The following is a 21,523-nucleotide window of genomic DNA, read 5'->3' on the forward strand; positions in this document are numbered from 1 at the left end:
GTGTAGGAATTAAAATAAAACATTGACAAAATTACACAAGATAAAACCCCAGTGTCATAAATTCAATTTGTAAAATAAATCTGATTCCAATCAGGTTATATTTCTTCCAAAATTTTGAAGAACATGTTTAAATTTCACTAAGCACTAAATGCAGGCTAGAAAATAAAATAAAGATTATTAGTGATTTTCTTGTGTGTGGTTTGGTCAGCTAAAATATCCTTTAAAATATATCCATATGAAAAGTGATTTAAACAAACCATAAATCAGATGACAGCTGATAAAATACACACATTCCTGCTGTGAACACAAGCCGTCATGAATATCATTTCCACATCTTGTTTCCTTCATTTCTTCCAGTTCAAATTGATCCTTTATGGGCCACTTAGGTACAGGAGTTTATGCAGCACAGTCATGTATTAATATGATATGCATTCCCAGTTCGGGTTCCTGTTTGGATGATTATGATGAATCAAATGGCTTCGACTCACATTCAGGCTGTTTCCCGTTCTTATTTCTTTCATTTCAGAAACATTTCTAAAATTAGACAAATGCTCTCCAGAGTTGACCTGGAGAAAATCCTTCATGCTTTTATGTCATCTCCTCTGGAATACTGTAATGCCCTTTATTACTGCCTGGATGAATCCTCAGTTTCACCTTTGCAATCAATACAGAACGCAGCAGCCAGACTTCTCACCAAATCCAATAGATTCTGTCGTATCTCTCCTGTTCCATTTTCACTCCACTGGTTTCCAGGTGATTTTAAGATTTGTTTTAAAGTACTTCTGCTGACATACAGAACATTACAAGACCAGGCTCCTGATTACCTTTGTCAGTTTTTAACTAAATATTCTGCTGCTCATGTTCTTCGTTCTGAAACTCTGAATGTTTTGGTTGTTCCATGAACACGGTTAAAAACTAACGGGGGCCTTTCAGTCGCTGGCGGTGGAACAGTTTACACTTGCAGCTCCGTTTTTCTGACTCTGGAGGTTTTTAAAAAGCAACTAAAACATTTTATTTTCCCAGATTTATCTCTTGATTTTACTGAGTTTCTTATGTTGGTTTTATGTTTTCTGTTGCTTTAAGGTTGATTTCTATTTTGATTTTATGTCTGTGACAGGCACTTTATAAATAAACTTTATTTAATTACTCTAAGGAAGAACAGAAGTGGAAAACAAGACAAAAATTGAAAAATCTGAGGAACACCAAAGATGACAAAATTCCAAAACCAAATCAAACCCCAGATCCTGACAGCATCTTTGTTTTTGTTACAACAAAAGGATGACAAGACAATTTATTTGCTTGCTTGCTTGTTATTATTATTTATATAAATGTCACTGACAGCACCGACTGTTGTCGCCATAGTGGTAGAAGACAAGCGGAGAGAAAGAAGTTCCCTCACATTCCAGATGTTGCTGCTGTCTTACGTGGATCAGGCTTTTCACCAGTGTGGGTTCGCTGATGATACTTCAGATGTGAGGATTGTTTGAATCTCTTCTCACACTGACTGCAGCGATAAGGCTTTTCACCAGTGTGGATTCGCAGATGACACTTCAGCGCTGTCAGATGTCTGAATCTCTTCTCACACTGACTGCAGCTATAAGGCTCTTCACCAGTGTGGATTCGTTGATGACGCTTCAGATCTGAGGATTGTTTGAATCTCTTCTCACACTGACTGCAGCTATAAGGCTTTTCACCAGTGTGGATTCGCTGATGACACTTCAGCTCTGAGGATTGTTTGAATCTCTTCTCACACTGACTGCAGCTATAAGGCTTTTCACCAGTGTGGATTCGCAGATGACACTTCAGCGCTGTCAGATGTCTGAATCTCTTCTCACACTGACTGCAGCGATAAGGCTTTTCACCAGTGTGGATTCGCAGATGACACTTCAGCGCTGTCAGATGTCTGAATCTCTTCTCACACTGACTGCAGCTATAAGGCTCTTCACCAGTGTGGATTCGTTGATGACGCTTCAGATCTGAGGATTGTTTGAATCTCTTCTCACACTGACTGCAGCTATAAGGCTTTTCACCAGTGTGGATTCGCTGATGACACTTCAGCTCTGAGGATTGTTTGAATCTCTTCTCACACTGACTGCAGCTATAAGGCTTTTCACCAGTGTGGATTCGCTGATGACGCTTCAGATGTGAGGAACATTTGAATCTCTTCTCACACTGACTGCAGCTATAAGGCTTTTCACCAGTGTGGATTCGCAGATGAGTGTTAAAATTACACTTCTGAATGAATGTTTTTCCACACTGGTCACAGAGATAGCGCTTCTCTCCAGTGTGAATGCGTTGATGACATTTCAGATACGTCTTCAAACTGAAATGTTTCAGACACTTGTCACAGCGGAGTTTTTTCTGCAGCCTCTGGTTGGGCTGAACCTGCTGTCCATCGCTGGGACCAACTGAGGTTTCATCTTCATGTCCGCCTGAGTTTGTGCAGGTTTGGTTCTATGAAGGGAAGAACAGTAATTATAGCCAACAGTAAATATTAAACACAAACACTTTGATAGTCAAAACCTTTATTGCTTTGCAGAGATTAAAAGCATCCTAACACATCTCCCCGTTTAGTTTAATCAAGTGCAAAAGTATAAATTTGCCTTTCTCTCAGGTAGACTAGAGGTCTGGAACCTGTGGCCCCACGAGTGGCTCTTTGGACATTTTTTAATGGCTCCTAATAATTTAGTTAAAAATGCAGAGAAACCAACTGACGGTCTGTTAATCTAGGCATAATGACAAAAGTACATTTTAATAAAATGGTAAATGACTGAACTTATATAGCGCTTTTCCAATCATTTTGACCACTTAAAACACTTTACACTGGAGTCACATCCACTCATTCACACACACAAACACACACATTTATAAAATACTGAAATGAGAACAATTAAAAAACCCACCAAAGCAGAATAAAACAAAAAGCAGCTTATCCAAATAAAACAAGAGGAACTAAGAAACACAGAAATAAACAAAACCCAACCAAACAACTCGGGATCCTATTATTATGTTGTTTAAATCCCAAAAAAGAAATAAAATTGTGGTTCTTTAAAAATGACAACAGATTTTCTATAGTTAGATGTTTATCAAAATGACAAGTCAGGAAACATTTATGGCTCTAAAAAAGTGTTGTTGTTGTTTTTTATCTGGATTGAAGGAAAAATGGTTCTTTGGACTGTAAAGGTTTCTGATCTCTTTTGTAAGAAAACAAAAAGATTTGGGTTTTGTTTGGTCAGGTCACCAAGCAACACAGAGACAAACAGGACCAACAACCACACACACACACACACACACACACACGCACACACACGCACACATACACACACAGTCATACTTATAGCAAATCAGAAAACCCAAATGAAAATAAATGACATGTTTTTGAGGTTTGCCGTGAAGCCAGAGTACCCAGAGAAATCCCATTCATGCACAGAGAGAACAGTCAAAGTAAATGCAGAAAGACTATTAAAAACACAAAAGTAGCACTTAGTTCCCACAAGTTTTAATAACTAACCTCTTCCAGTGATGTCTTCTCTTCCAGGTGAAGTTTCTCCATTTCAGTCCTGCGTAAAACAAACATTCATAACATGTCAAATTTAATTGAGGATATTTGTGCAGCAGTGGTAGCAGTTTCTGAAATAGTTGAAACCAGATATTGATTAGAGACAACCTGATTTCAATCTGTTTAGACTCAGACAGACAAAGGGGTAACCATTAGAAAAGTTTAATGACACTATGATTTAAATCTTTGGCGCTCGGGCCCCGGCTAAGGACATTGATCATCGCAAACTTTGCGATGGGCTTGGATGAGCATTTCGTATGCTGAGAGGAACGTCATCCCCCGGGACCCGGCACTGGTGGTGGAGGCGATGAAGGATGTGGCCTGATGCTGAGCGAGTGGAGGTGAAGGGGTGGAGGTGGGTTGAGCTCAGCTGGAAAGCGCACGACGCCATGGATGGCGGTCCTTATCAGCTGGGGCTTGGACGGTGATTGGACGTAACGAGTCTTGGTCCGGCGTTGAGCAATCAACGGTGATGAGCCGGATGTTCCGGCTGGATGATGCAGGTGGGGCTAAAAGAGTCTTCCAGCTTGAATTTACGCCTAGGCTTCATTTCAATCTGTAGAGACTCAGACAGACAAAGGGGTAACCATTAGAAAAGTTTAATGACACTATGATTTAAATCTTTGGCGCTCGGGGCCCCGGCTAAGGACATTGATCATCGCAAACTTTGCGATGGGCTTGGATGAGCATTCCATATGCTGAGAGGAACGTCATCCCCCCAAAAAAGAGGACGAGGCCGGAGAGTCGGAGACGGGAAGCGCTAAGGGAGTGGAGGTGCGCTTGCTTATTTTGCGAAGTTAGGACTGAAGAAGGTTATGTGACATTGATGGGCTCATTCTAATTGCTGCTAGGAATGACATCCCCCCAAAATGAGGCTGAGGCCAGGCCGAAGCCGGAGGACAGGTGATGTGGGCGTAAAGAGGAGAGGAGTCGCTCTGACTTAGCTAGTGAGGCTAGAATCGGACAGAAGGAGGAGGCTTTACAGTGACGGGAGGGAAGAGTGGGAAAGGGAGGCAAAGATCGGCGGAGACGTAGCGGGCCAAGGGAAGGTAGGATGCGCAGAGCGCATGGCAGAGGGTGCACAAAACTCGGGGCCAGGGGAGCACAAAACTCGGGGCCAGCGGGGCACAAAACTCGGGGCCAGGGGGGGCACAAAACTCAGGGCCAGGCGGGCACAAAACTCAGGGCCAGGCGGGCACAAAACTCAGGGCCAGGCGGGCACAAAACTCAGGGCCAGGCGGGCACAAAACTCAGGGCCAGGCGGGCACAAAACTCAGGGCCAGGCGAGCACAAAACTCAGGGCCGGCGAGCACAAAACTCAGGGCCGGCGAGCACAAAACTCAGGGCCGGCGAGCACAAAACTCAGGGCCGGCGAGCACAAAACTCAGGGCCGGCGAGCACAAAACTCAGGGCCGGCGAGCACAAAACTCAGGGCAAGGGGAGCACAAAACTCAGGGCAAGGGGAGCACAAAACTCAGGGCAAGGGGAGCACAAAACTCAGGGCCGGCGAGCACAAAACTCAGGGCCGGCGAGCACAAAACTCAGGGCCGGCGAGCACAAAACTCAGGGCAAGGGGAGCACAAAACTCAGGGCAAGAGGAGCACAAAACTCAGGGCCAGGCGAGCACAAAACTCAGGGCAAGGGGAGCACAAAACTCAGGGCAAGGGGAGCACAAAACTCAGGGCATGGGGAGCACAGAACGCTGGATAAAAGCCAGCGGAGAGGGGCGAGGTGGTGAAATGCTCTGAAACAGGGTATCGGGGCAAGGGGATATGGCTGCCAAAATAAGTGCTAACAAGGGATGTGGAGGGAAGACGAGAACAGGGCAGCTGGTGAAAAGGCCAGCTGAAGACAGGGCAGGGCGTGATAAGAAGGGATGAACGTGTCGAGGGTTACAGGATTCGGGCTAATAATTACGAGCAGGAGATGCTGAGGGATCGGGATTAAAGTACGGCTGGTTTAAAGGCCAGCTAAGAGCTCAGGATGATCTGGGCATGAGGTGGTGAGCTGCCAAAGAAGGGCTAGTAGGAGCTGGAGAGTAGTAAAGTGGTGAAAGGGAGAGAAGAATTAAGTATTATTAGGTTAAATAAGATAGAGAAAGGAAATTAGAGAGGAGAGGAATGGGCCACTTCTTCTGAAACGAGATGCTGGCGTAGGGATTGGACCTATGATGATGGGTTGAAATACGGGTGTCAAATGAAATACTCCTATGAAAATAAATACGTGGAGTGGGCAAAAAGTGAGGACATGGCATGGGGCAGGAGCACTAGCTTTTATAAAGTAGACCAACCACCACCAGTGAATTGAGCAGTGCTTAATAGGCACTGAAGGAGCTTGAATACAGGTTAAACGTGATCTAAAAAGTTAAATGATATATATAGATTCTAGTATCAAATTTGCGAGAATGCAGGGCCTTGGAGTAAAGGATGAGCGTAAAGAGAAAGCTAAGACTGGAAATGAGGATGAGAAACTGAGGAACTATAGGGAAAAAGATTAAGGTGCAAGACGTGGAGAAAAGGATGATTTGTCTAGAAGCTGGAATGGACTGAACGAAGGCTGGGAGAGCCAGCTTATCAGCGAGGGTGTTAGAATGACCAGATCTTTATTAAGCAGAGGTGATTAAATTGATTAATGGCAATCTGGCACTTGTTGAAACGTGCCATGCAAACTAACTTGGCTTGAATCTGGCATTGATGTTGGAGGTTCTGTTCCTCCGGACGGGGCCGTGGCTTCAGTACAGCTTGGGAGTACTGGTAGTTTGGCTGACAGACCTGTAATGATGGCTTGCAGGTGCTTTATAGCAATGCCTCAGAAGCGGGACTGGAACGAATGCGCTTAAGCATGAAACCTGGGAAGTTAACAGATAGGCAGCATAAACTTAGAAGTGACTGGATGGCCTGGGAAATGATGGCGTGCGAATTTGGACAAACTTGGATGAGAGATTAAGCCTAGAAGTGCTAGATGGGACATGAGCTTGAAATGTAAAAATATGGGACAGTTCGCTGTTGGTGATGAACAGCCCCGGATATAGCAAGTTCCCGGGGGCATAGACTTACTCAGGGGGCAAAAATGAATCTATCAAGCTGAATGTAGGTAGCGACTCAGTAACCACGGGTTTCTTATTAACAGACTTAAGGTGCTGTAAATTAGCTGGGCATCTTTTAGCTGACGTTACCTGCAGCCGACAGCATTACTCTACTCAGTCAGTTACTTTGGGAGAAAACACAGCGAAGTTCTGTGTTGCCGGCATGATTATGCAGGTACGCCGCTCTGCGTAGCAGGGGCGATCTCCTTCACTGCTGAATGAGGTGACCCAGCAAGCGTCTCGCGTTCGAGTTGTGTTTGGGGCAGCTCAGGTACACGTTTTAACAGATTAGTCAACTGAACGTGATGGAGACATAGCTTTGTGCAGTGCGGGAGCCCCTATAGTACCAAATCAATATAAGAGTAACAGAAAATGGCCGTTCTAAGATGGAAACTGACAGGTTCCGGTTCAAAGGGTGTGGAGGGGCGCTGCTGACTCTGGGCAGGCAATACCCTTTGGAGCTCAACGAAACTCTTGGGTTGTGTTTAAAGGAAGGGAGGAGGCGCAGACTCATCAGGACAAACCAAAACTCGCAACCACACTAATTCTGGGAATTCTACGGTGTTGTCCTTTAATAAATGCTCTCTTAACCAACCTTACGAAGCCCAGTTGAACGGCTGCTAAATATCAGACATGACAATGAGCAGAATCCAAACAACCTGTAACATTAGAAAAAAAAAAAAAGTTAGGGAGCAAACATGCCCGTCTCGGTTCATGTGTCGATCTGTAGCACTTTTCTCACAAGCAGTGGCACATAGTTGTGACGTCATTAGCGATAGAGTATCTTAAAGAGACGTCGTGCTATCACAGCTGATGCATTACCCATCCCGCCGGCCTGGCGGGGAAGCAGGTAAACTTCTGAGACCAAGGATATAACCAGAAACGACTTAGACAATTCTTAAACTTAAGCTAAGAAAATAGGGTACGTGTTAAAGGTCTGGCGAGAAACCGCCGCCACATCACTGAGGTCTTTTAGTTTACTTGGTATTGCACATCTGGGATGAAACAGCAATCAGCCTTTGCGTGAAAAAAAGGGGAAAATTACTGGAGGTCAAACGCTTATCTTTTTTAAATTGATGCTATATCCCCTTCTATTTAAAGTTACCTTAGATGGGTAATGAATGGGACACCAACTGAATTTGATGAGAAATGAGGATGGGATGATAGCCCTGGCATAATGATTTGGTTACCAATAGGTGAAAGCACGGAGCTGACTTGACCGGTGTGACCTGGGGGGATTATTAGCCAGCTTCACATTCTATGGCACATGTCGGTTAACTACTGGGACTGGGGGCACAATTAGGCAGGAGATGTACTTTACTGCTCGAGTCAATACGGTCGCCTCTCTTTAACCAGTCGGCTGCCATGAACTGCAGAGGTGGTTGATGAGGCAGGCAGATGGAACCAAGTAGCAGTGAAAATGATTATATTTAAAGATGCATAACAGTATGACAATCCAACACGATCCCAGGCAGCAATGCTGAGTGGAAACCAGAGCTCAACGTGGGTAGCAGCAGGGTGACGAATGGACCAAGAATGCATAATTAGTGACTACGAACAGAGGACAAGAACCTGACAGGGACCTGAAACGCAGGTAGCATTGAATGCATAGGAGGTTTTCGGGGAAGGAGATGCTCCTGGGGCTAATCAAGAGGAGAGAGACATGTTGAATCAGAGAAATGAATACGATAACCATGACGACCCATGAACTGAACTACGTAGCTGGGTATGCATCTGCCGTTTTTTCCATGGATGAAAAACCCTCAGTGGGAATACAAACATACTGGCGGAAGTGCGGTGCGGACATGATAAAGTTTAAGGAGTAATATATGGGGCTTGATAAAGGTGAATGACAGAAGCTGCTACTGGGTGCGAGACGCTGTAGAAAAGAGGTCGGTGATCTACTTTGGGTCACCGCTGGGAGGGATGCTACTATTTTTCATTTATTTATGCATTCATTCAGTTGAAAGCTCTTAAGCATTTAAACGCAGCCTGGGTGGCGCGCTAATAGGCCTGCATGTTCAGAAAGGGATGGACTAAGATAAGGTTCTACTTTCCTAGCATTGCTAAACATGAATGAGACATGTGAGGCTACGTCTTGCATTCTCGAAGCCCGAGGCGGGCGTGGCGGAAAATCCGACAGGAGGAGCTGATGACCGGGCAGACAGCGGGCGGAAGTGAGTGAAGCTGTTTGTGTAGCTGGACCAGAACGGGACTGATGCAAAGGTGATTTGGTAATCGGCGGTGGAGAGATGTTTGGACGACCAGCTGGGAGGGCGACAGACATCAGTGCGGCGAGACCTTGGCGGCCGGCCAGGGTCTGAGTCGGAGAAAGACGGCCCAGATGAAGACAGTGGGATTATGTTACCGCTTGCCAAAGACAGGCCATGGAGTGGGTAGCGCAGGAGCGAGGAACGGTGGATCCCAGTCAGGCAAGAGAGCGGCGGGAGAAGCTGCTTGGAATGAATGAGGGCGGGGCAGGAAGTCTTCTTTCATCTGGGGAGCGTCTGAGGGAGAGAAGCGGCCGAGCACGCGGCTAATCGTCTTTAATGGTGGACATTAGCGGTGGAAGGGCGAGCGATCGCAAAGAAAGGATCTGGTGGGATAGCTGACTGAGATCTGAGGCGTGCGGCTGAACAGGTTGAGCTCAGCTGGAAAGCGCACGACGCCATGGATGGCGGTCCTTATCAGCTGGGGCTTGGACGGTGATTGGACGTAACGAGTCTTGGTCCGGCGTTGAGCAATCAACGGTGATGAGCCGGAAGTTCCGGCTGGATGATGCAGGTGGGGCTAAAAGAGTCTTCCAGCTTGAATTTACGCCTAGGCTTCATTTCACACATTAGGATTTTAAAACAGTCTTAACTTCCTGCTTTATGTCAGCCAGGATTAAATACATTCCCTAATTTATCTGGAAAGTTTTCATGTTTGTTTTTCATTAGAAAGTTTTCATGAGCTAAGCTAACTATGCATTTAAACAGATGCTTTGTAAACTTCTAGCACTTTGAACAGAAATAAATGAGAATCATGAAACAGAGGGATGATTTCTGCTTCACATGTTTAAGTTTTAGTAATGACATGATTCTACATTTTGGAAAGTGAATTATTAAACATCAGTATGAATTATTACAAATAAATGTGATAAAGAAATAAGCCTTTACTTACAATTTCTGTGAGCCACCTCTTCAGATTATCTTTGTCATAATATTTACATTTGACAGATGCTCTTATGGTTTCCATGGTAACATTGTTCAAAGGATTACAGCTCCATAAACATTTAACTCTCTATGTATTTAAAAAATAACATTCAGCCATCTGATTAGGCTAATCAGAAAGTTTCACTTAAATGTTAAATCTATTTTATTTTAACAGATCTGGAAACTTGTTTTGATGCATACAGTACTGTTTCCATGGAGACAGGTTGTTTTGATATTATAGATCTTAATGTAACCATAGTTGTAACAAATGACTATATTGGTTATGTTTAGTAAATGTCACGTCTTTTAAAACAAGCTGCATTCGTCTGTGTGTGTCTCTGTGTTTATGCTAGCATGCTAAAGCTAAAAGAGACGGAGGAAAACTGAATTATTTATTCCCAACATCCCCCTGTTGGGGAGGCACAAATATCACAACAATCACTAAATCTGGCGCTTATGGATCCTGAGCTAAAATATGGCGGCCCGTTCCTTCTGGCCGTCGTGGCCCCATGGGCCCCGGACTCAGATCGCCATGGTAACGGCCCTCAGTGCTCAGGGTTGCGACTAAGCTAATGTGATACTAAGACTGAAGTAATTAAACGAAACGTAAAAGTTTAAGCAATTTATTGGAAATCATGAGAAACAAAAGTCAGACATTCCTGAGAAAGTTGATGTCAGGATACACTGCAAAAACATAAAATATTATCTTCTTTTATTGTAAAGAAGGAATTAAAAGAAAATACAAACAAAATAACAAACCAAAGAAAAGAGCAAAAAGAAGAAGAAGAATCTAATGTTGATCTATTCAAAGTATATAAACTAGATGCTCCTGTTCAGCGTTGCAAGATCAGTATAAGTAAGAATCCTCTGGTCTAATTCCTTTGTCTATTTTGTAGTTCAAATATTTTAATAAACTTGAAATCTGCAAAACTAACATACAAGTAACTTTTTAGCAAGATACAGAGGATTGTTTTAAGTCAATACTTCCTTAATATGGAAATATTGACAGATTATTTAACCTGTATAAGTATTTTTTTCCATAAATTAATTTATCAGCTGATAGAACTAGTGCTTTGTCATCAATGTTAAAGATTTATTTAAAACAATCCTCTACATCTTGCTGAAAAGTTACTTTCATGTCAACTTGTCTTATTGAAAGTGTTCAAAGATTTTTGGACTAGAAACTCGACCAAAATGACTTGAAGTTTCCTGCTAGAATAAAATAATAATCTGGAGGACAATATTTACATGAGCAGGTTGTTGTCTGCATTATTAGTAAAAATAATCAATTTTCAGACGCTTATTCTCATTTTGTGTGACACACTGCAAAAACACAAAGTCTTGTCTTTCCATGTGCATGTTGCTGTAACTGAGCACAGTCACTACATGTGCTACTGTAGACCAATATTGATGTGCTGCTGCTGCTCAATCCTAATCCTGCTAAATCTTTCTGGTTCCACGTCAGGGTTCTTTGTCCCTCTGAGGGGGACTTCCCTGACGCGGCTCGGATCAGATCGGTTCATTTCTTCATATAAACTGCCTGAATGTGAAGCCTGCAGCTGTTCTGGGCGAACAGGAGAAGCAGAACATGGCGGCGGAGCTCAGCTCACCTGCAGCCAATCCAAGGTAACGCCTGTAACGCAGCAAATCTAAAGGCAGAAATCAGAGATCCTGGTTGTCAAGGAGCCACGATGCAAAGTTTTATTAAGTATTTCAAGTCTCGTAGAACTTGAGGGACATTAAAGGTATTAAAGCTTCAACAGGTGGAAAGATAAGAAATCAGATCTGGGATTACTCAGCTGCAAAAGGTATTTCAAGAGTTTTACTAAAATAATCCTTTGTGAAGCTGATTTCCTTGGTGGGACTGTTTGGATCTGGCTTTGTGTTGTGACTCTACTGATTTCATAACTAAATGCTGTGAATTCAGAGTAAATTCTGCTCATTTGGGTGAAAACTGAGTGATAAAGCAGGTTATTAATTAGACCTGTCTCAATATCAAACTTTACTAGACGATAAATTGTCCCAGACGTTATTGTGATAAACGATACTATTGTTGTTTTGAAACCATTTTCCAGTAATATAATGGTAATGGCAATAAAACGTGAGGATTTGTATTTTCTGTGTGTTTATTTAGTTCCTGTGTCGTCTTATCCACCCCTTGATTGATCCCAGCTGTGTCCAGTTTCCCCTGATTACCTTCCCTGTGCATTTATATCCACCCTGTCTGTATTTCCCTGTTGGATCTTTGTGTTGACTTTGCTGCCAATGTTACCAGTGTTACCAGTGTTACCAGTGCTACCAGTGCTACCAGTGTTACCAGTGCTACCAGTGTTAACAGTGCTACCAGTGTTACCAGTGCTACCAGTGTTACCAGTGTTACCAGTGCTACCAGTGTTACCAGTGCTACCAGTGCTACCAGTGCTACCACTGCTACCAGTGTTAACAGTGCTACCAGTGCTACCAGTGTTACCAGTGTTACCAGTGTTAACAGTGCTACCAGTGTTACCAGTGTTAACAGTGCTACCAGTGTTAACAGTGCTACCAGTGTTACCAGTGCTACCAGTGCTACCACTGCTACCAGTGTTACCAGTGCTACCAGTGTTGACAGTGCTACCAGTGTTACCAGTGCTACCAGTGCTACCAGTGTTACCAGTGTTAACAGTGCTACCAGTGTTACCAGTGCTACCAGTGCCACCAGTGTTACCAGTGTCTGTGTTTACCTCGTCTCATCGCTCACCTGCCTGAATGTGAAGCAACATTTTAAACAAAAGTTTAAAATGCTTTATAGAATAAAATACTACAAAATTAAGGGTTTATGTCTGAGCTATTATATATAGTTAAAATGGTTCAGGTTAAATCCTGCTAAAATGCACCATCTGCTGGTAAAACGGGGTATTGCATTCACCCTAGAAAGAGCGGGGTATTATGGGTAATCCTCAGAGCCACGAGGATCACTGTCGAGGTAACGTGTCTCTGCAATGTGATAAAGAAATGTTATTTATAAAATATGTTTATGGTTTTCGTTATTGCATATTATTGAAATATGTTTTATCTAGGTCACACTGTTCTGCTTTTATATCGTTTTTGTTGCGTTTTAGAAATGTTTAGTTCGTGAGAAAGTGTGGCGGGAATTTCCCACATGTTAACATTGTGGCTCCTCCTTGCAGGATCCTGTTTTATGTTAGACACTGACTTACCTCGGTGCCCATGTGTGAAATGCAGGTATGTTTTACTAAATCTTGTAGCAGATGTTTAATATAAAGCTGAGTTTTATTTTAACAGGTTTAGATGAAGATATGGTTCATTGATGCTTTTGCATTGTTCTAAGATACAAGTTTATATAAACTATAATATAAAAATGGCATGCTGTAAATAAAATGTCAGCATTTTATTTTATTTTTCAGAGCATTTTAGTTAATTGCTTTACTTTCTATTAAAAGGACACTCGCTGGTTGTTCCTTTACTGTATACGGAGCCCCCAAGGGGACATGGGGAATTTTTTTCTTTTGCGTTCCCTCGCAAAACTGCACTGATCAGTTCATGTGGTATAATTGAATACTGTAAATCTTTCTTACTGTGGCCGCCGTACTTTCTGATTTAATATAAGGTTATGTGAGGTTTTTCCATGAATGTTAATATCTCGGTTGTGAAATATCTGAAGTTTTATATCTTTTCTCTAGGATACAAAGTAAATCAAACTTAGGATATAAACAGAAACCTTCTGTAAGTAGGAAAGAAATATAAATACTGTACATCCAAACTATATTTCTGAGTTATTATGGTGGAGTAATAAGTCGTCTGACAGTTTTGATTGTGTCTCTGTTGTGTTGGTTGCCTGAATGGTTTAAAGAGCTGCTTTCATGTTCAGTTCCATCTCAACCTTAACAGACATAAATATGCAGTGAATAAATCGATTTTCAATCAGTTTTTAGCACCAAAGACTATATATATAAATGTTTTCAAGCCCAACCTCCCACTCTGGAAGATTCTTCATTTCGCGCCGTTGGACAGTTGAGGACAGTTTAAAATATGAGACAAAAAAAAGTGGATAGTTGAGGCTTTCTTTCTCTTTTTTATGGATAAAGTGGACTTGAAGAGTTGGCTTGTTGTTTTCCCCGAACAAAAGGTAAGAAATGTTTTACTTGACTTGAATTTAAACAGAAATATAAATCTGGAAAGTAATGCGTACTGATAGCGATGTACCGGTGAACTTTTCCTTAGTGCTAAAGTCATGCTAGGCTAGCTAAACGTTAGCTGAATGTTGGCTGATTTTACAGTTTGAAGGCATTATCTTGAGTCCTACAGCTCCCAAAACAAATTAGTGTGGATGCTTCACTACTTAAACTTTACCTGGTCTGTTTTTTATGGAGGGACAACAGACAGCAGCTGTTTTTTCAGTCAAAATCAAAGTTGAGGACCGTTGTAATAAAACAGCCATTTCTCCAACCTCCCTCCATGTCTGGAGCGCGTGCAGATGTGTGAGCTGCTATTATGATGACGTTCTTCCTGTTTAAAAATATAAATTGACCTGTTACTGTTTTTAACACCGTGTGATTTTTCTTTTTATTGCCAAAAGAATCATAGTTTTATCAACTCAAGTGTTTTTTTTAGCCTGACACAGAATAGTCACCAAACAACGTCACATTATGCTGCTTTATTTAGCGGATCAGATCACCCCATGTCATTCTGCTCAGTTACATACTAATGTAAAAGTAGGACTCTGCTGTGTGTGTACATAAAATGTAGTCGAGGTCATTAGAGCTTTGTTGTATTAATTTTTACAGTTTGTTGGAGGCCAGTGGTCCAGTGAAGCTCAGATGAGGAATTAATGAGGCAACACATCAGAACAGCCAGAGACCTCATCACCTTCTGCACTGAAGAAGGAAAACTCCCCACCTGATCATCAGCACCCACCATTTCATGGTAAAAAAAAAGAAGGTGGTCCCATTATTTTATAATTGTATATATGCATATGTATATCACATATTTCCACATATGGAAATGTGTGAATCACATGTGATTTTACCACAAAACGTTCCAAAATCACACGAATACATGTGCTTTCACATGTGATTCACATCTTTCACAAGTAAAAATTTGTGTGAACCACATGTGATCACATGTGACTTTCAGATGTGATTTTCATGGGATTTTTTGTAAGGGTTTTCTTTGTATAAAGAGTTGAAAGAAAAGCATTAAATCTTGCCCATGGCAGTTTTAAATTATTATGCGATTGTGGCAACACTGGTTGATGAAGCTGCTACTCTGCCCTTCAAAGCAGGGTAACCAGCGGGTGTCAACAACGCCACCTTGGGAATTACGCCCAAGGAAATAGATCTGTAAGGCACTTAAGGTTTGTAACCAATGAGAACAAGACTTCCTTCCATCACAAAATAGTTAATTTTATTGTTCCTTGATTTAAAAACCAGTAAAATTCAAAGAACCACAGTAGGAAGGGAAGTGCACAGTACTGGGGCCTACCAGCAGGGGGAGGGCTGTCCAAATGTGGGAACTGGTCCTAAAAGAAATTAATAAATCAAAATAAATCACCCAAAGCACTAGTGAACAGACACTCGATCGTGAAGAAATCCCAACACCGGTCACTCACACAGCACACAGGTCCAGTCCCTCTGGACGCCCCCCCACCGCCTTCAGCTCTCAGTCTGGAGACAAAAGGGTGGGGTTAAGCAAAGCAAATACAAAGAGAAAGAAATGAACTACAATTTAGACATGGGGCGCTAAATGAGGTTACCCCTAACCTCCGATATATCCAGTCATTAAAGTCAATGTTTTAATGAAGTCATCTAAAAACCACAGCAGTTACAGCGCAGCAAAGCCGGAAGCCACACAGAATAGGATACAAAACAAAGCAGCAGGGTTTCCAGCGAGCTGCAGCAGCTTTAAATCTGAAATAAAGTTAGATTAATAGGTGACTTTTAGAAAAATGTCAGAAGACAGAGGAAGCCATTGTCACCTACCAGAGCTGGATGACTCCACCCCGACCAGAGAGCCTCTTCCAACCCAACAGCAGGAGGATCCACTTGCCAGCATGTTCTCTATATAAATAATTGTCATTTTGTGACGTTGAACTGCATGGCTGAGTGCTATAAAGATACATACCCGTTTTACGTTGCCAGGTTGAACTGGGGAGGGTAAATTACAGCCACAGCCCAGAATGAACAGGAGGCTTCAGGCAACTTCTAAATTTAAACAATTTGAATTAACCAACTAAAATTGCAGCCTCGTACAGAAGAAGAAACATTACTTACTGATTTCAGAATTTTGAGTTTGACCGCTGCAAGTTAACCAAGCAAACATCCCACTGAAGTGTGACCAAATGCAGGCATGAAGAGAGCAGGTGAGAGAGTCTGTCTTTATGCTCACACCTACTGAGGTAATTAGGTGTCATTCCTGGGGGAGACTTCATCCTGCTACACAGCGATCAGAGTGAGCATCTGTATGAAAACATGATCTTTGTGTGCTAATATGGACACGTCAGCAATGATCCATCAAGTTTGGAAGAATTATGATGAAATTTTCCAACAGTCTGACCTCTATTCATTTTCCAGTTGGAGAAAAGTATCTTTTTTGACCTTTGTTCACCTTTGTGGTCACATTGAAACCAGTTTCAGAGTTCAGAAGGATATTTTGTCCTGATATATAAAACCCTAGAATTGAGATGGAGGTGCTCTTTATTATTACCATTCACACAAGCCAAACAATTGAAAAGTATTAAAAAATAGAAAAAAATGTCATGTAGAAAATGTGTAGGAACATTATTCATGTTTTCTGTCATAATTTAGCTGTTAGGTTTTATATGGAAGAAATGTAATCTCATTTTTTACACACTGAAATTACAACCCTGAATCTATTCTGTGAAATTATCAATATATATTTTTTACTCCAAATGCACAAAAAAACTCTCCCGCATATATATTTCTTAAAAAATGTAAATTTTTAAATTTTATTTCATGTTTTCAGGTTAATTTTTGAACACAAATTTCTGCAGGTGAATTTTTTGCAGTGAATTTAAAGTGTAAAAATAAAAATAAAACATTGACAAAATTGCACAAGATAAAACTTCAGTGTCATAAATTTAATTTGTAAAATAAATCTGATTCCAATCAGGTTATATTTCTTCCAAAATTTTGAAGGACATGTTTAAATTTCACTAAGCACTAAATGCAGGCTAGAAAATAAAATAAAGATTATTAGTGATTTTCTTGTGTGGTTTGGTCAGCTAAAATATCCTTTAAAATATATCCATATGAAAAGTGATTTAAACAAACCATAAATCAGATGACAGCTGATAAAATACACACATTCCTGCTGTGAACACAAGCCGTCATGAATATCATTTCCACATCTTGTTTCCTTCATTTCTTCCAGTTCAAATTGATCCTTTATGGGCCACTTAGGTACAGGAGTTTATGCAGCACAGTCATGTATTAATATGATATGCATTCCCAGTTCGGGTTCCTGTTTGGATGATTATGATGAATCAAATGGCTTCGACTCACATTCAGGCTGTTTCCCGTTCTTATTTCTTTCATTTCAGAAACATTTCTAAAATTAGACAAATGCTCTCCAGAGTTGACCTGGAGAAAATCCTTCATGCTTTTATGTCATCTCCTCTGGAATACTGTAATGCCCTTTATTACTGCCTGGATGAATCCTCAGTTTCACCTTTGCAATCAATACAGAACGCAGCAGCCAGACTTCTCACCAAATCCAATAAATTCTGTCGTATCTCTCCTGTTCCATTTTCACTCCACTGGTTTCCAGGTGATTTTAAGATTTATTTTAAAGTACTTCTGCTGACATACAGAACATTACAAGACCAGGCTCCTGATTACCTTTGTCAGTTTTTAACTAAATATTCTGCTGCTCATGTTCTTCGTTCTGAAACTCTGAATGTTTTGGTTGTTCCAAGAACACGGTTAAAAACTAACGTGGGCCTTTCAGTCGCTGGCAGTGGAACAGTTTACACTTGCAGCTCCGTTTTTCTGACTCTGGAGGTTTTTAAAAAGCAACTAAAACATTTTATTTTCCCAGATTTATCTCTTGATTTTACTGAGTTTCTTATGTTGGTCTTATGTTTTCTGTTGCTTTAAGGTTGATTTCTATTTTGATTTTGTGTCTGTGACAGGCACTTTATAAATAAACTTTATTTAATTACTCTAAGGAAGAACAGAAGTGGAAAACAAGACAAAAATAGAAACATCTAAGGAACACCAAAGATGATAAAATTCCAAAACCAAACTCAAACAACCCCAGATCCCGACAGTATCTTTGTTTTTGTTACAACAAAAGGATGACAAGACAATTTATTTGCATGCTTGTTATTATTATTGATATAAATGTCACTGACAGCACCGACTGTTGTCGCCATAGTGATAGAAGACAAGCGGAGAGAAGGAAGTTCCCTCACATTCCAGATGTTGCTGCTGTCTTAAGTGGATCAGGCTTTTCACCAGTGTGGATTTGCTGATGACGCTTCAGAGTTGAGGATTGTGTGAATCTCTTCTCACACTGACTGCAGCTGTAAGGCTTTTCACCAGTGTGGATTCGCTGATGACACTTCAAATTTGAGGAATCTTTGAATCTCTTCTCACACTGACTGCAGCTATAAGGCTTTTCACCAGTGTGGATTCGCTGATGACTCTTCAAATTTGAGGCATCTTTGAATCTCTTCTCACACTGACTGCAGCTATAAGGCTTTTCACCAGTGTGGATTCGTTGATGATACTTCAGATTTGAGAATTGTTTGAATCTCTTCTCACACTGACTGCAGCTATAAGGTTTTTCACCAGTGTGGATTCGCTGATGACTCTTGAGCACTGAGGAATATTTGAATCTCTTCTCACACTGACTGCAGCTATAAGGCTTTTCACCAGTGTGGATTCGCAGATGAGTGTTCAAAGCACTCTTCTGAATGAAAGTCTTTCCACACTGGTCGCAGAGATAGCGCTTCTCTCCAGTGTGAATGCGTTGATGAGATTTCAGATACCTCTTCAATCTGAATTTTTTCAGACACTTGTCACAACGGTGTTTTTTCTGCAGCCTCTGGTTGGGCTGAACCTGCTGTCCATCGCTGGGACCAACTGAGGTTTTATCTTCATGTCCGCCTTGGTTTGTGCAGGTTTGGTTCTACGAAGGGAAGTACAGTAATTATAACCAACAGTAAATATTAAACACAAACACTTTGACAGTCAAAACATTTATTGCTTTTCAGAAATTAAAAGCATCCTAACACATCTCCCCGTTTAGTTTAATCAAGTGCAAAAGTATAAATTTGTCTTTCTCTCAGATAGACTAGAGGTCTGAAACCTGTGGCCCCACGAGTGGCTCTTTGGACATTTTTTAATGGCTCCTAATAATTTAGTCAAAAATGCAGAAAAACCATTTGACGGTCTGTTAATCTAGGCATAATGACAAAAGTACATTTTAATAAAATGGTAAATGACTGAACTTATATAGCGCTTTTCCAATCATTTTGACCACTCAAAGCACTTTACACTGGAGTCACATGCACCCACACAAACACACACATTTATAAAATACTGAAATGAGAACAATTAAATAAACCACCAAAGCAGAATAAAACAAAAAGCAGCTTATCCAAATAAAAGAAGAGGAACTAAGAAACACAGAAATAAACAAAACCCAACCAAACAACTCGGGATCCTATTATTATGATGTTTAAATCCCAAAAAAGAAATAAAATTGTGGTTCTTTAAAAATGACAACAGATTTTCTATAGTTAGATGTTTATCAAAATGACAAGTCAGGAAACATTTATGGCTCTAAAAAAGTTTTGTTGTTGTTTTTTATCTGGATTGAAGGCAAAATGGTTCTTTGGACTGTAAAGGTTTCTGATCTCTTTTGTAAGATAACAAAAAGATTTGGGTTTTGTTTGGTCAGGTCACCAGGCAACACAGAGACAACCAGGACCAACAACCACACACACACACACACACACACACACACACACACACTCTCATACTTATAGCAATTAAAAAAAAAGAAAAGAAAATAAATGTCATGTTTTTGAGGTTTGCCGTGAAGCCAGAGTACCCAGAGAAATCCCATTCATGCACAGAGAGAACAGTCAAAGTAAATGCAGAAAGACTATTAAAAACACAAGAGTAGCACTTAGTTCCCACAAGTTTTAATAACTAACCTCTTCCAGTGATGTCTTCTCTTCCAGGTGAAGTTTCTCCATTTCAGTCCTGCGTAAAACAAACATTCATAACATGTCAAATTTAATTGTGGATATTTGTGCAGCAGTGGTAGCAGTTTCTGAAATAGTTGAAACCAGATATTGATTAGAGACAACCTGATTTCACACATTAGGATTTTAAAACAGTCTTAACTTCCTGCTTTATGTCAGCCAGGATTAAATACATTCCCTAATTTATCTGGAAAGTTTTCATGTCTGTTTTTCATTAGAAAGTTTTCATGAGCTAAGCTAACTATGCATTTAAACAGATGCTTTGTAAACTTCTAGCACTTTGAACAGAAATAAATGAGAATCATGAAACAGAGGGATGATTTCTGCTTCACATGTTTAAGTTTTAGTAATGACATGATTCTACATTTTGCAAAGTGAATTATTAAACATCAGTATGAATTATTACAAATATATTTGATAAAGAAATAAGCCTTTACTTACAATTGCTGTGAGCCACCTCTTCTGATTATCTTTGTCGTAATATTGACATTTGACAGATGCTCTTATGGTTTCCATGGTAACATTGTTCAAAGGATTACAGCTCCTTAAACATTTAACTCTCTATGTATTTAAAAAATAACATTCAGCCATCTGATTAGGCTAATCAGAAAGTTTCACTTAAATGTTAGATCTATTTTATTTTAACAGATCTGGAAACTTGTTATGATGCATACATTACTGTTTCCATGGAGACAGGTTGTTTGGATATTATAGATCTTAATGTAACCATAGTTGTAACAAATGACTATATTGGTTATGTTTAGTAAATGTCACGTCTTTTAAAACAAGCTGCATTCGTCTGTGTGTGTCTCTGTGTTTATGCTAGCATGCTAAAGCTAAAAGAGACGGAGGAAAACAGAATTATTTATTCCCAACATCCCCCTGTTGGGGAGGCACAAATATCACAACAATCACTAAATCTGGCGCTTATGGATCCTGAGCTAAAATATGGCGGCCCGTTCCTTCTGGCCGTCGTGGCCCCATGGGCCCCGGACTCAGATCGCCATGGTAACGGCCCTCAGCGCTCAGGGATGCAACTAAGATAATGTGATACTAAGACTGAAGTAATTAAACGAAACGTAAAAGTTTAAGCAATTTATTGGAAATCATGAGAAACAAAAGTCAGACATTCCTGAGAAAGTTGATGTCAGGATACACTGCAAAAACATAAAATATTATCTTCTTTTATTGCAAAGAAGGAATTAAAAGAAAATACAAACAAAATAACAAACCAAAGGAAAGAGCAAAAAGAAGAAGAATCTAATGTTGATCTATTCAAAGTATATAAACTAGATGCTCCTGTTCAGCGTTGCAAGATCAGTATAAGTAAGAATCCTCTGGTCTAATTCCTTTGTCTATTTTGTAGTTCAAATATTTTAATAAACTTGAAATCTGCAAAACTAACATACAAGTAACTTTTTAGCAAGATACAGAGGATTGTTTTAAGTCAA

The 21,523-nt window shown here is 40.7% G+C and overlaps 1 protein-coding gene across 1 annotated transcript; it reads right to left on the minus strand.

Annotated features, from left to right (window-relative positions):
- Window positions 1–1,303: 1,303 nt before the first annotated feature.
- On the minus strand, window positions 1,304–20,603 carry LOC122846613 (zinc finger protein 271-like). Its single transcript, XM_044143684.1, has 5 exons — window positions 20,514–20,603; window positions 20,022–20,070; window positions 18,270–18,988; window positions 3,512–3,560; window positions 1,304–2,454 (listed from the first exon to the last, which is right to left on the minus strand). The coding sequence occupies exons 2-5, from the start codon at window positions 20,061–20,063 to the stop codon at window positions 1,396–1,398; spliced, it is 1,869 nt and encodes a 622-aa protein (XP_043999619.1). The 5' UTR covers window positions 20,064–20,070; window positions 20,514–20,603; the 3' UTR covers window positions 1,304–1,395.
- Window positions 20,604–21,523: the final 920 nt, after the last annotated feature.

This window comes from Gambusia affinis, linkage group LG16 (assembly GCF_019740435.1).
Source record: "Gambusia affinis linkage group LG16, SWU_Gaff_1.0, whole genome shotgun sequence".
Taxonomy (NCBI): Eukaryota; Metazoa; Chordata; class Actinopteri; order Cyprinodontiformes; family Poeciliidae; genus Gambusia; species Gambusia affinis.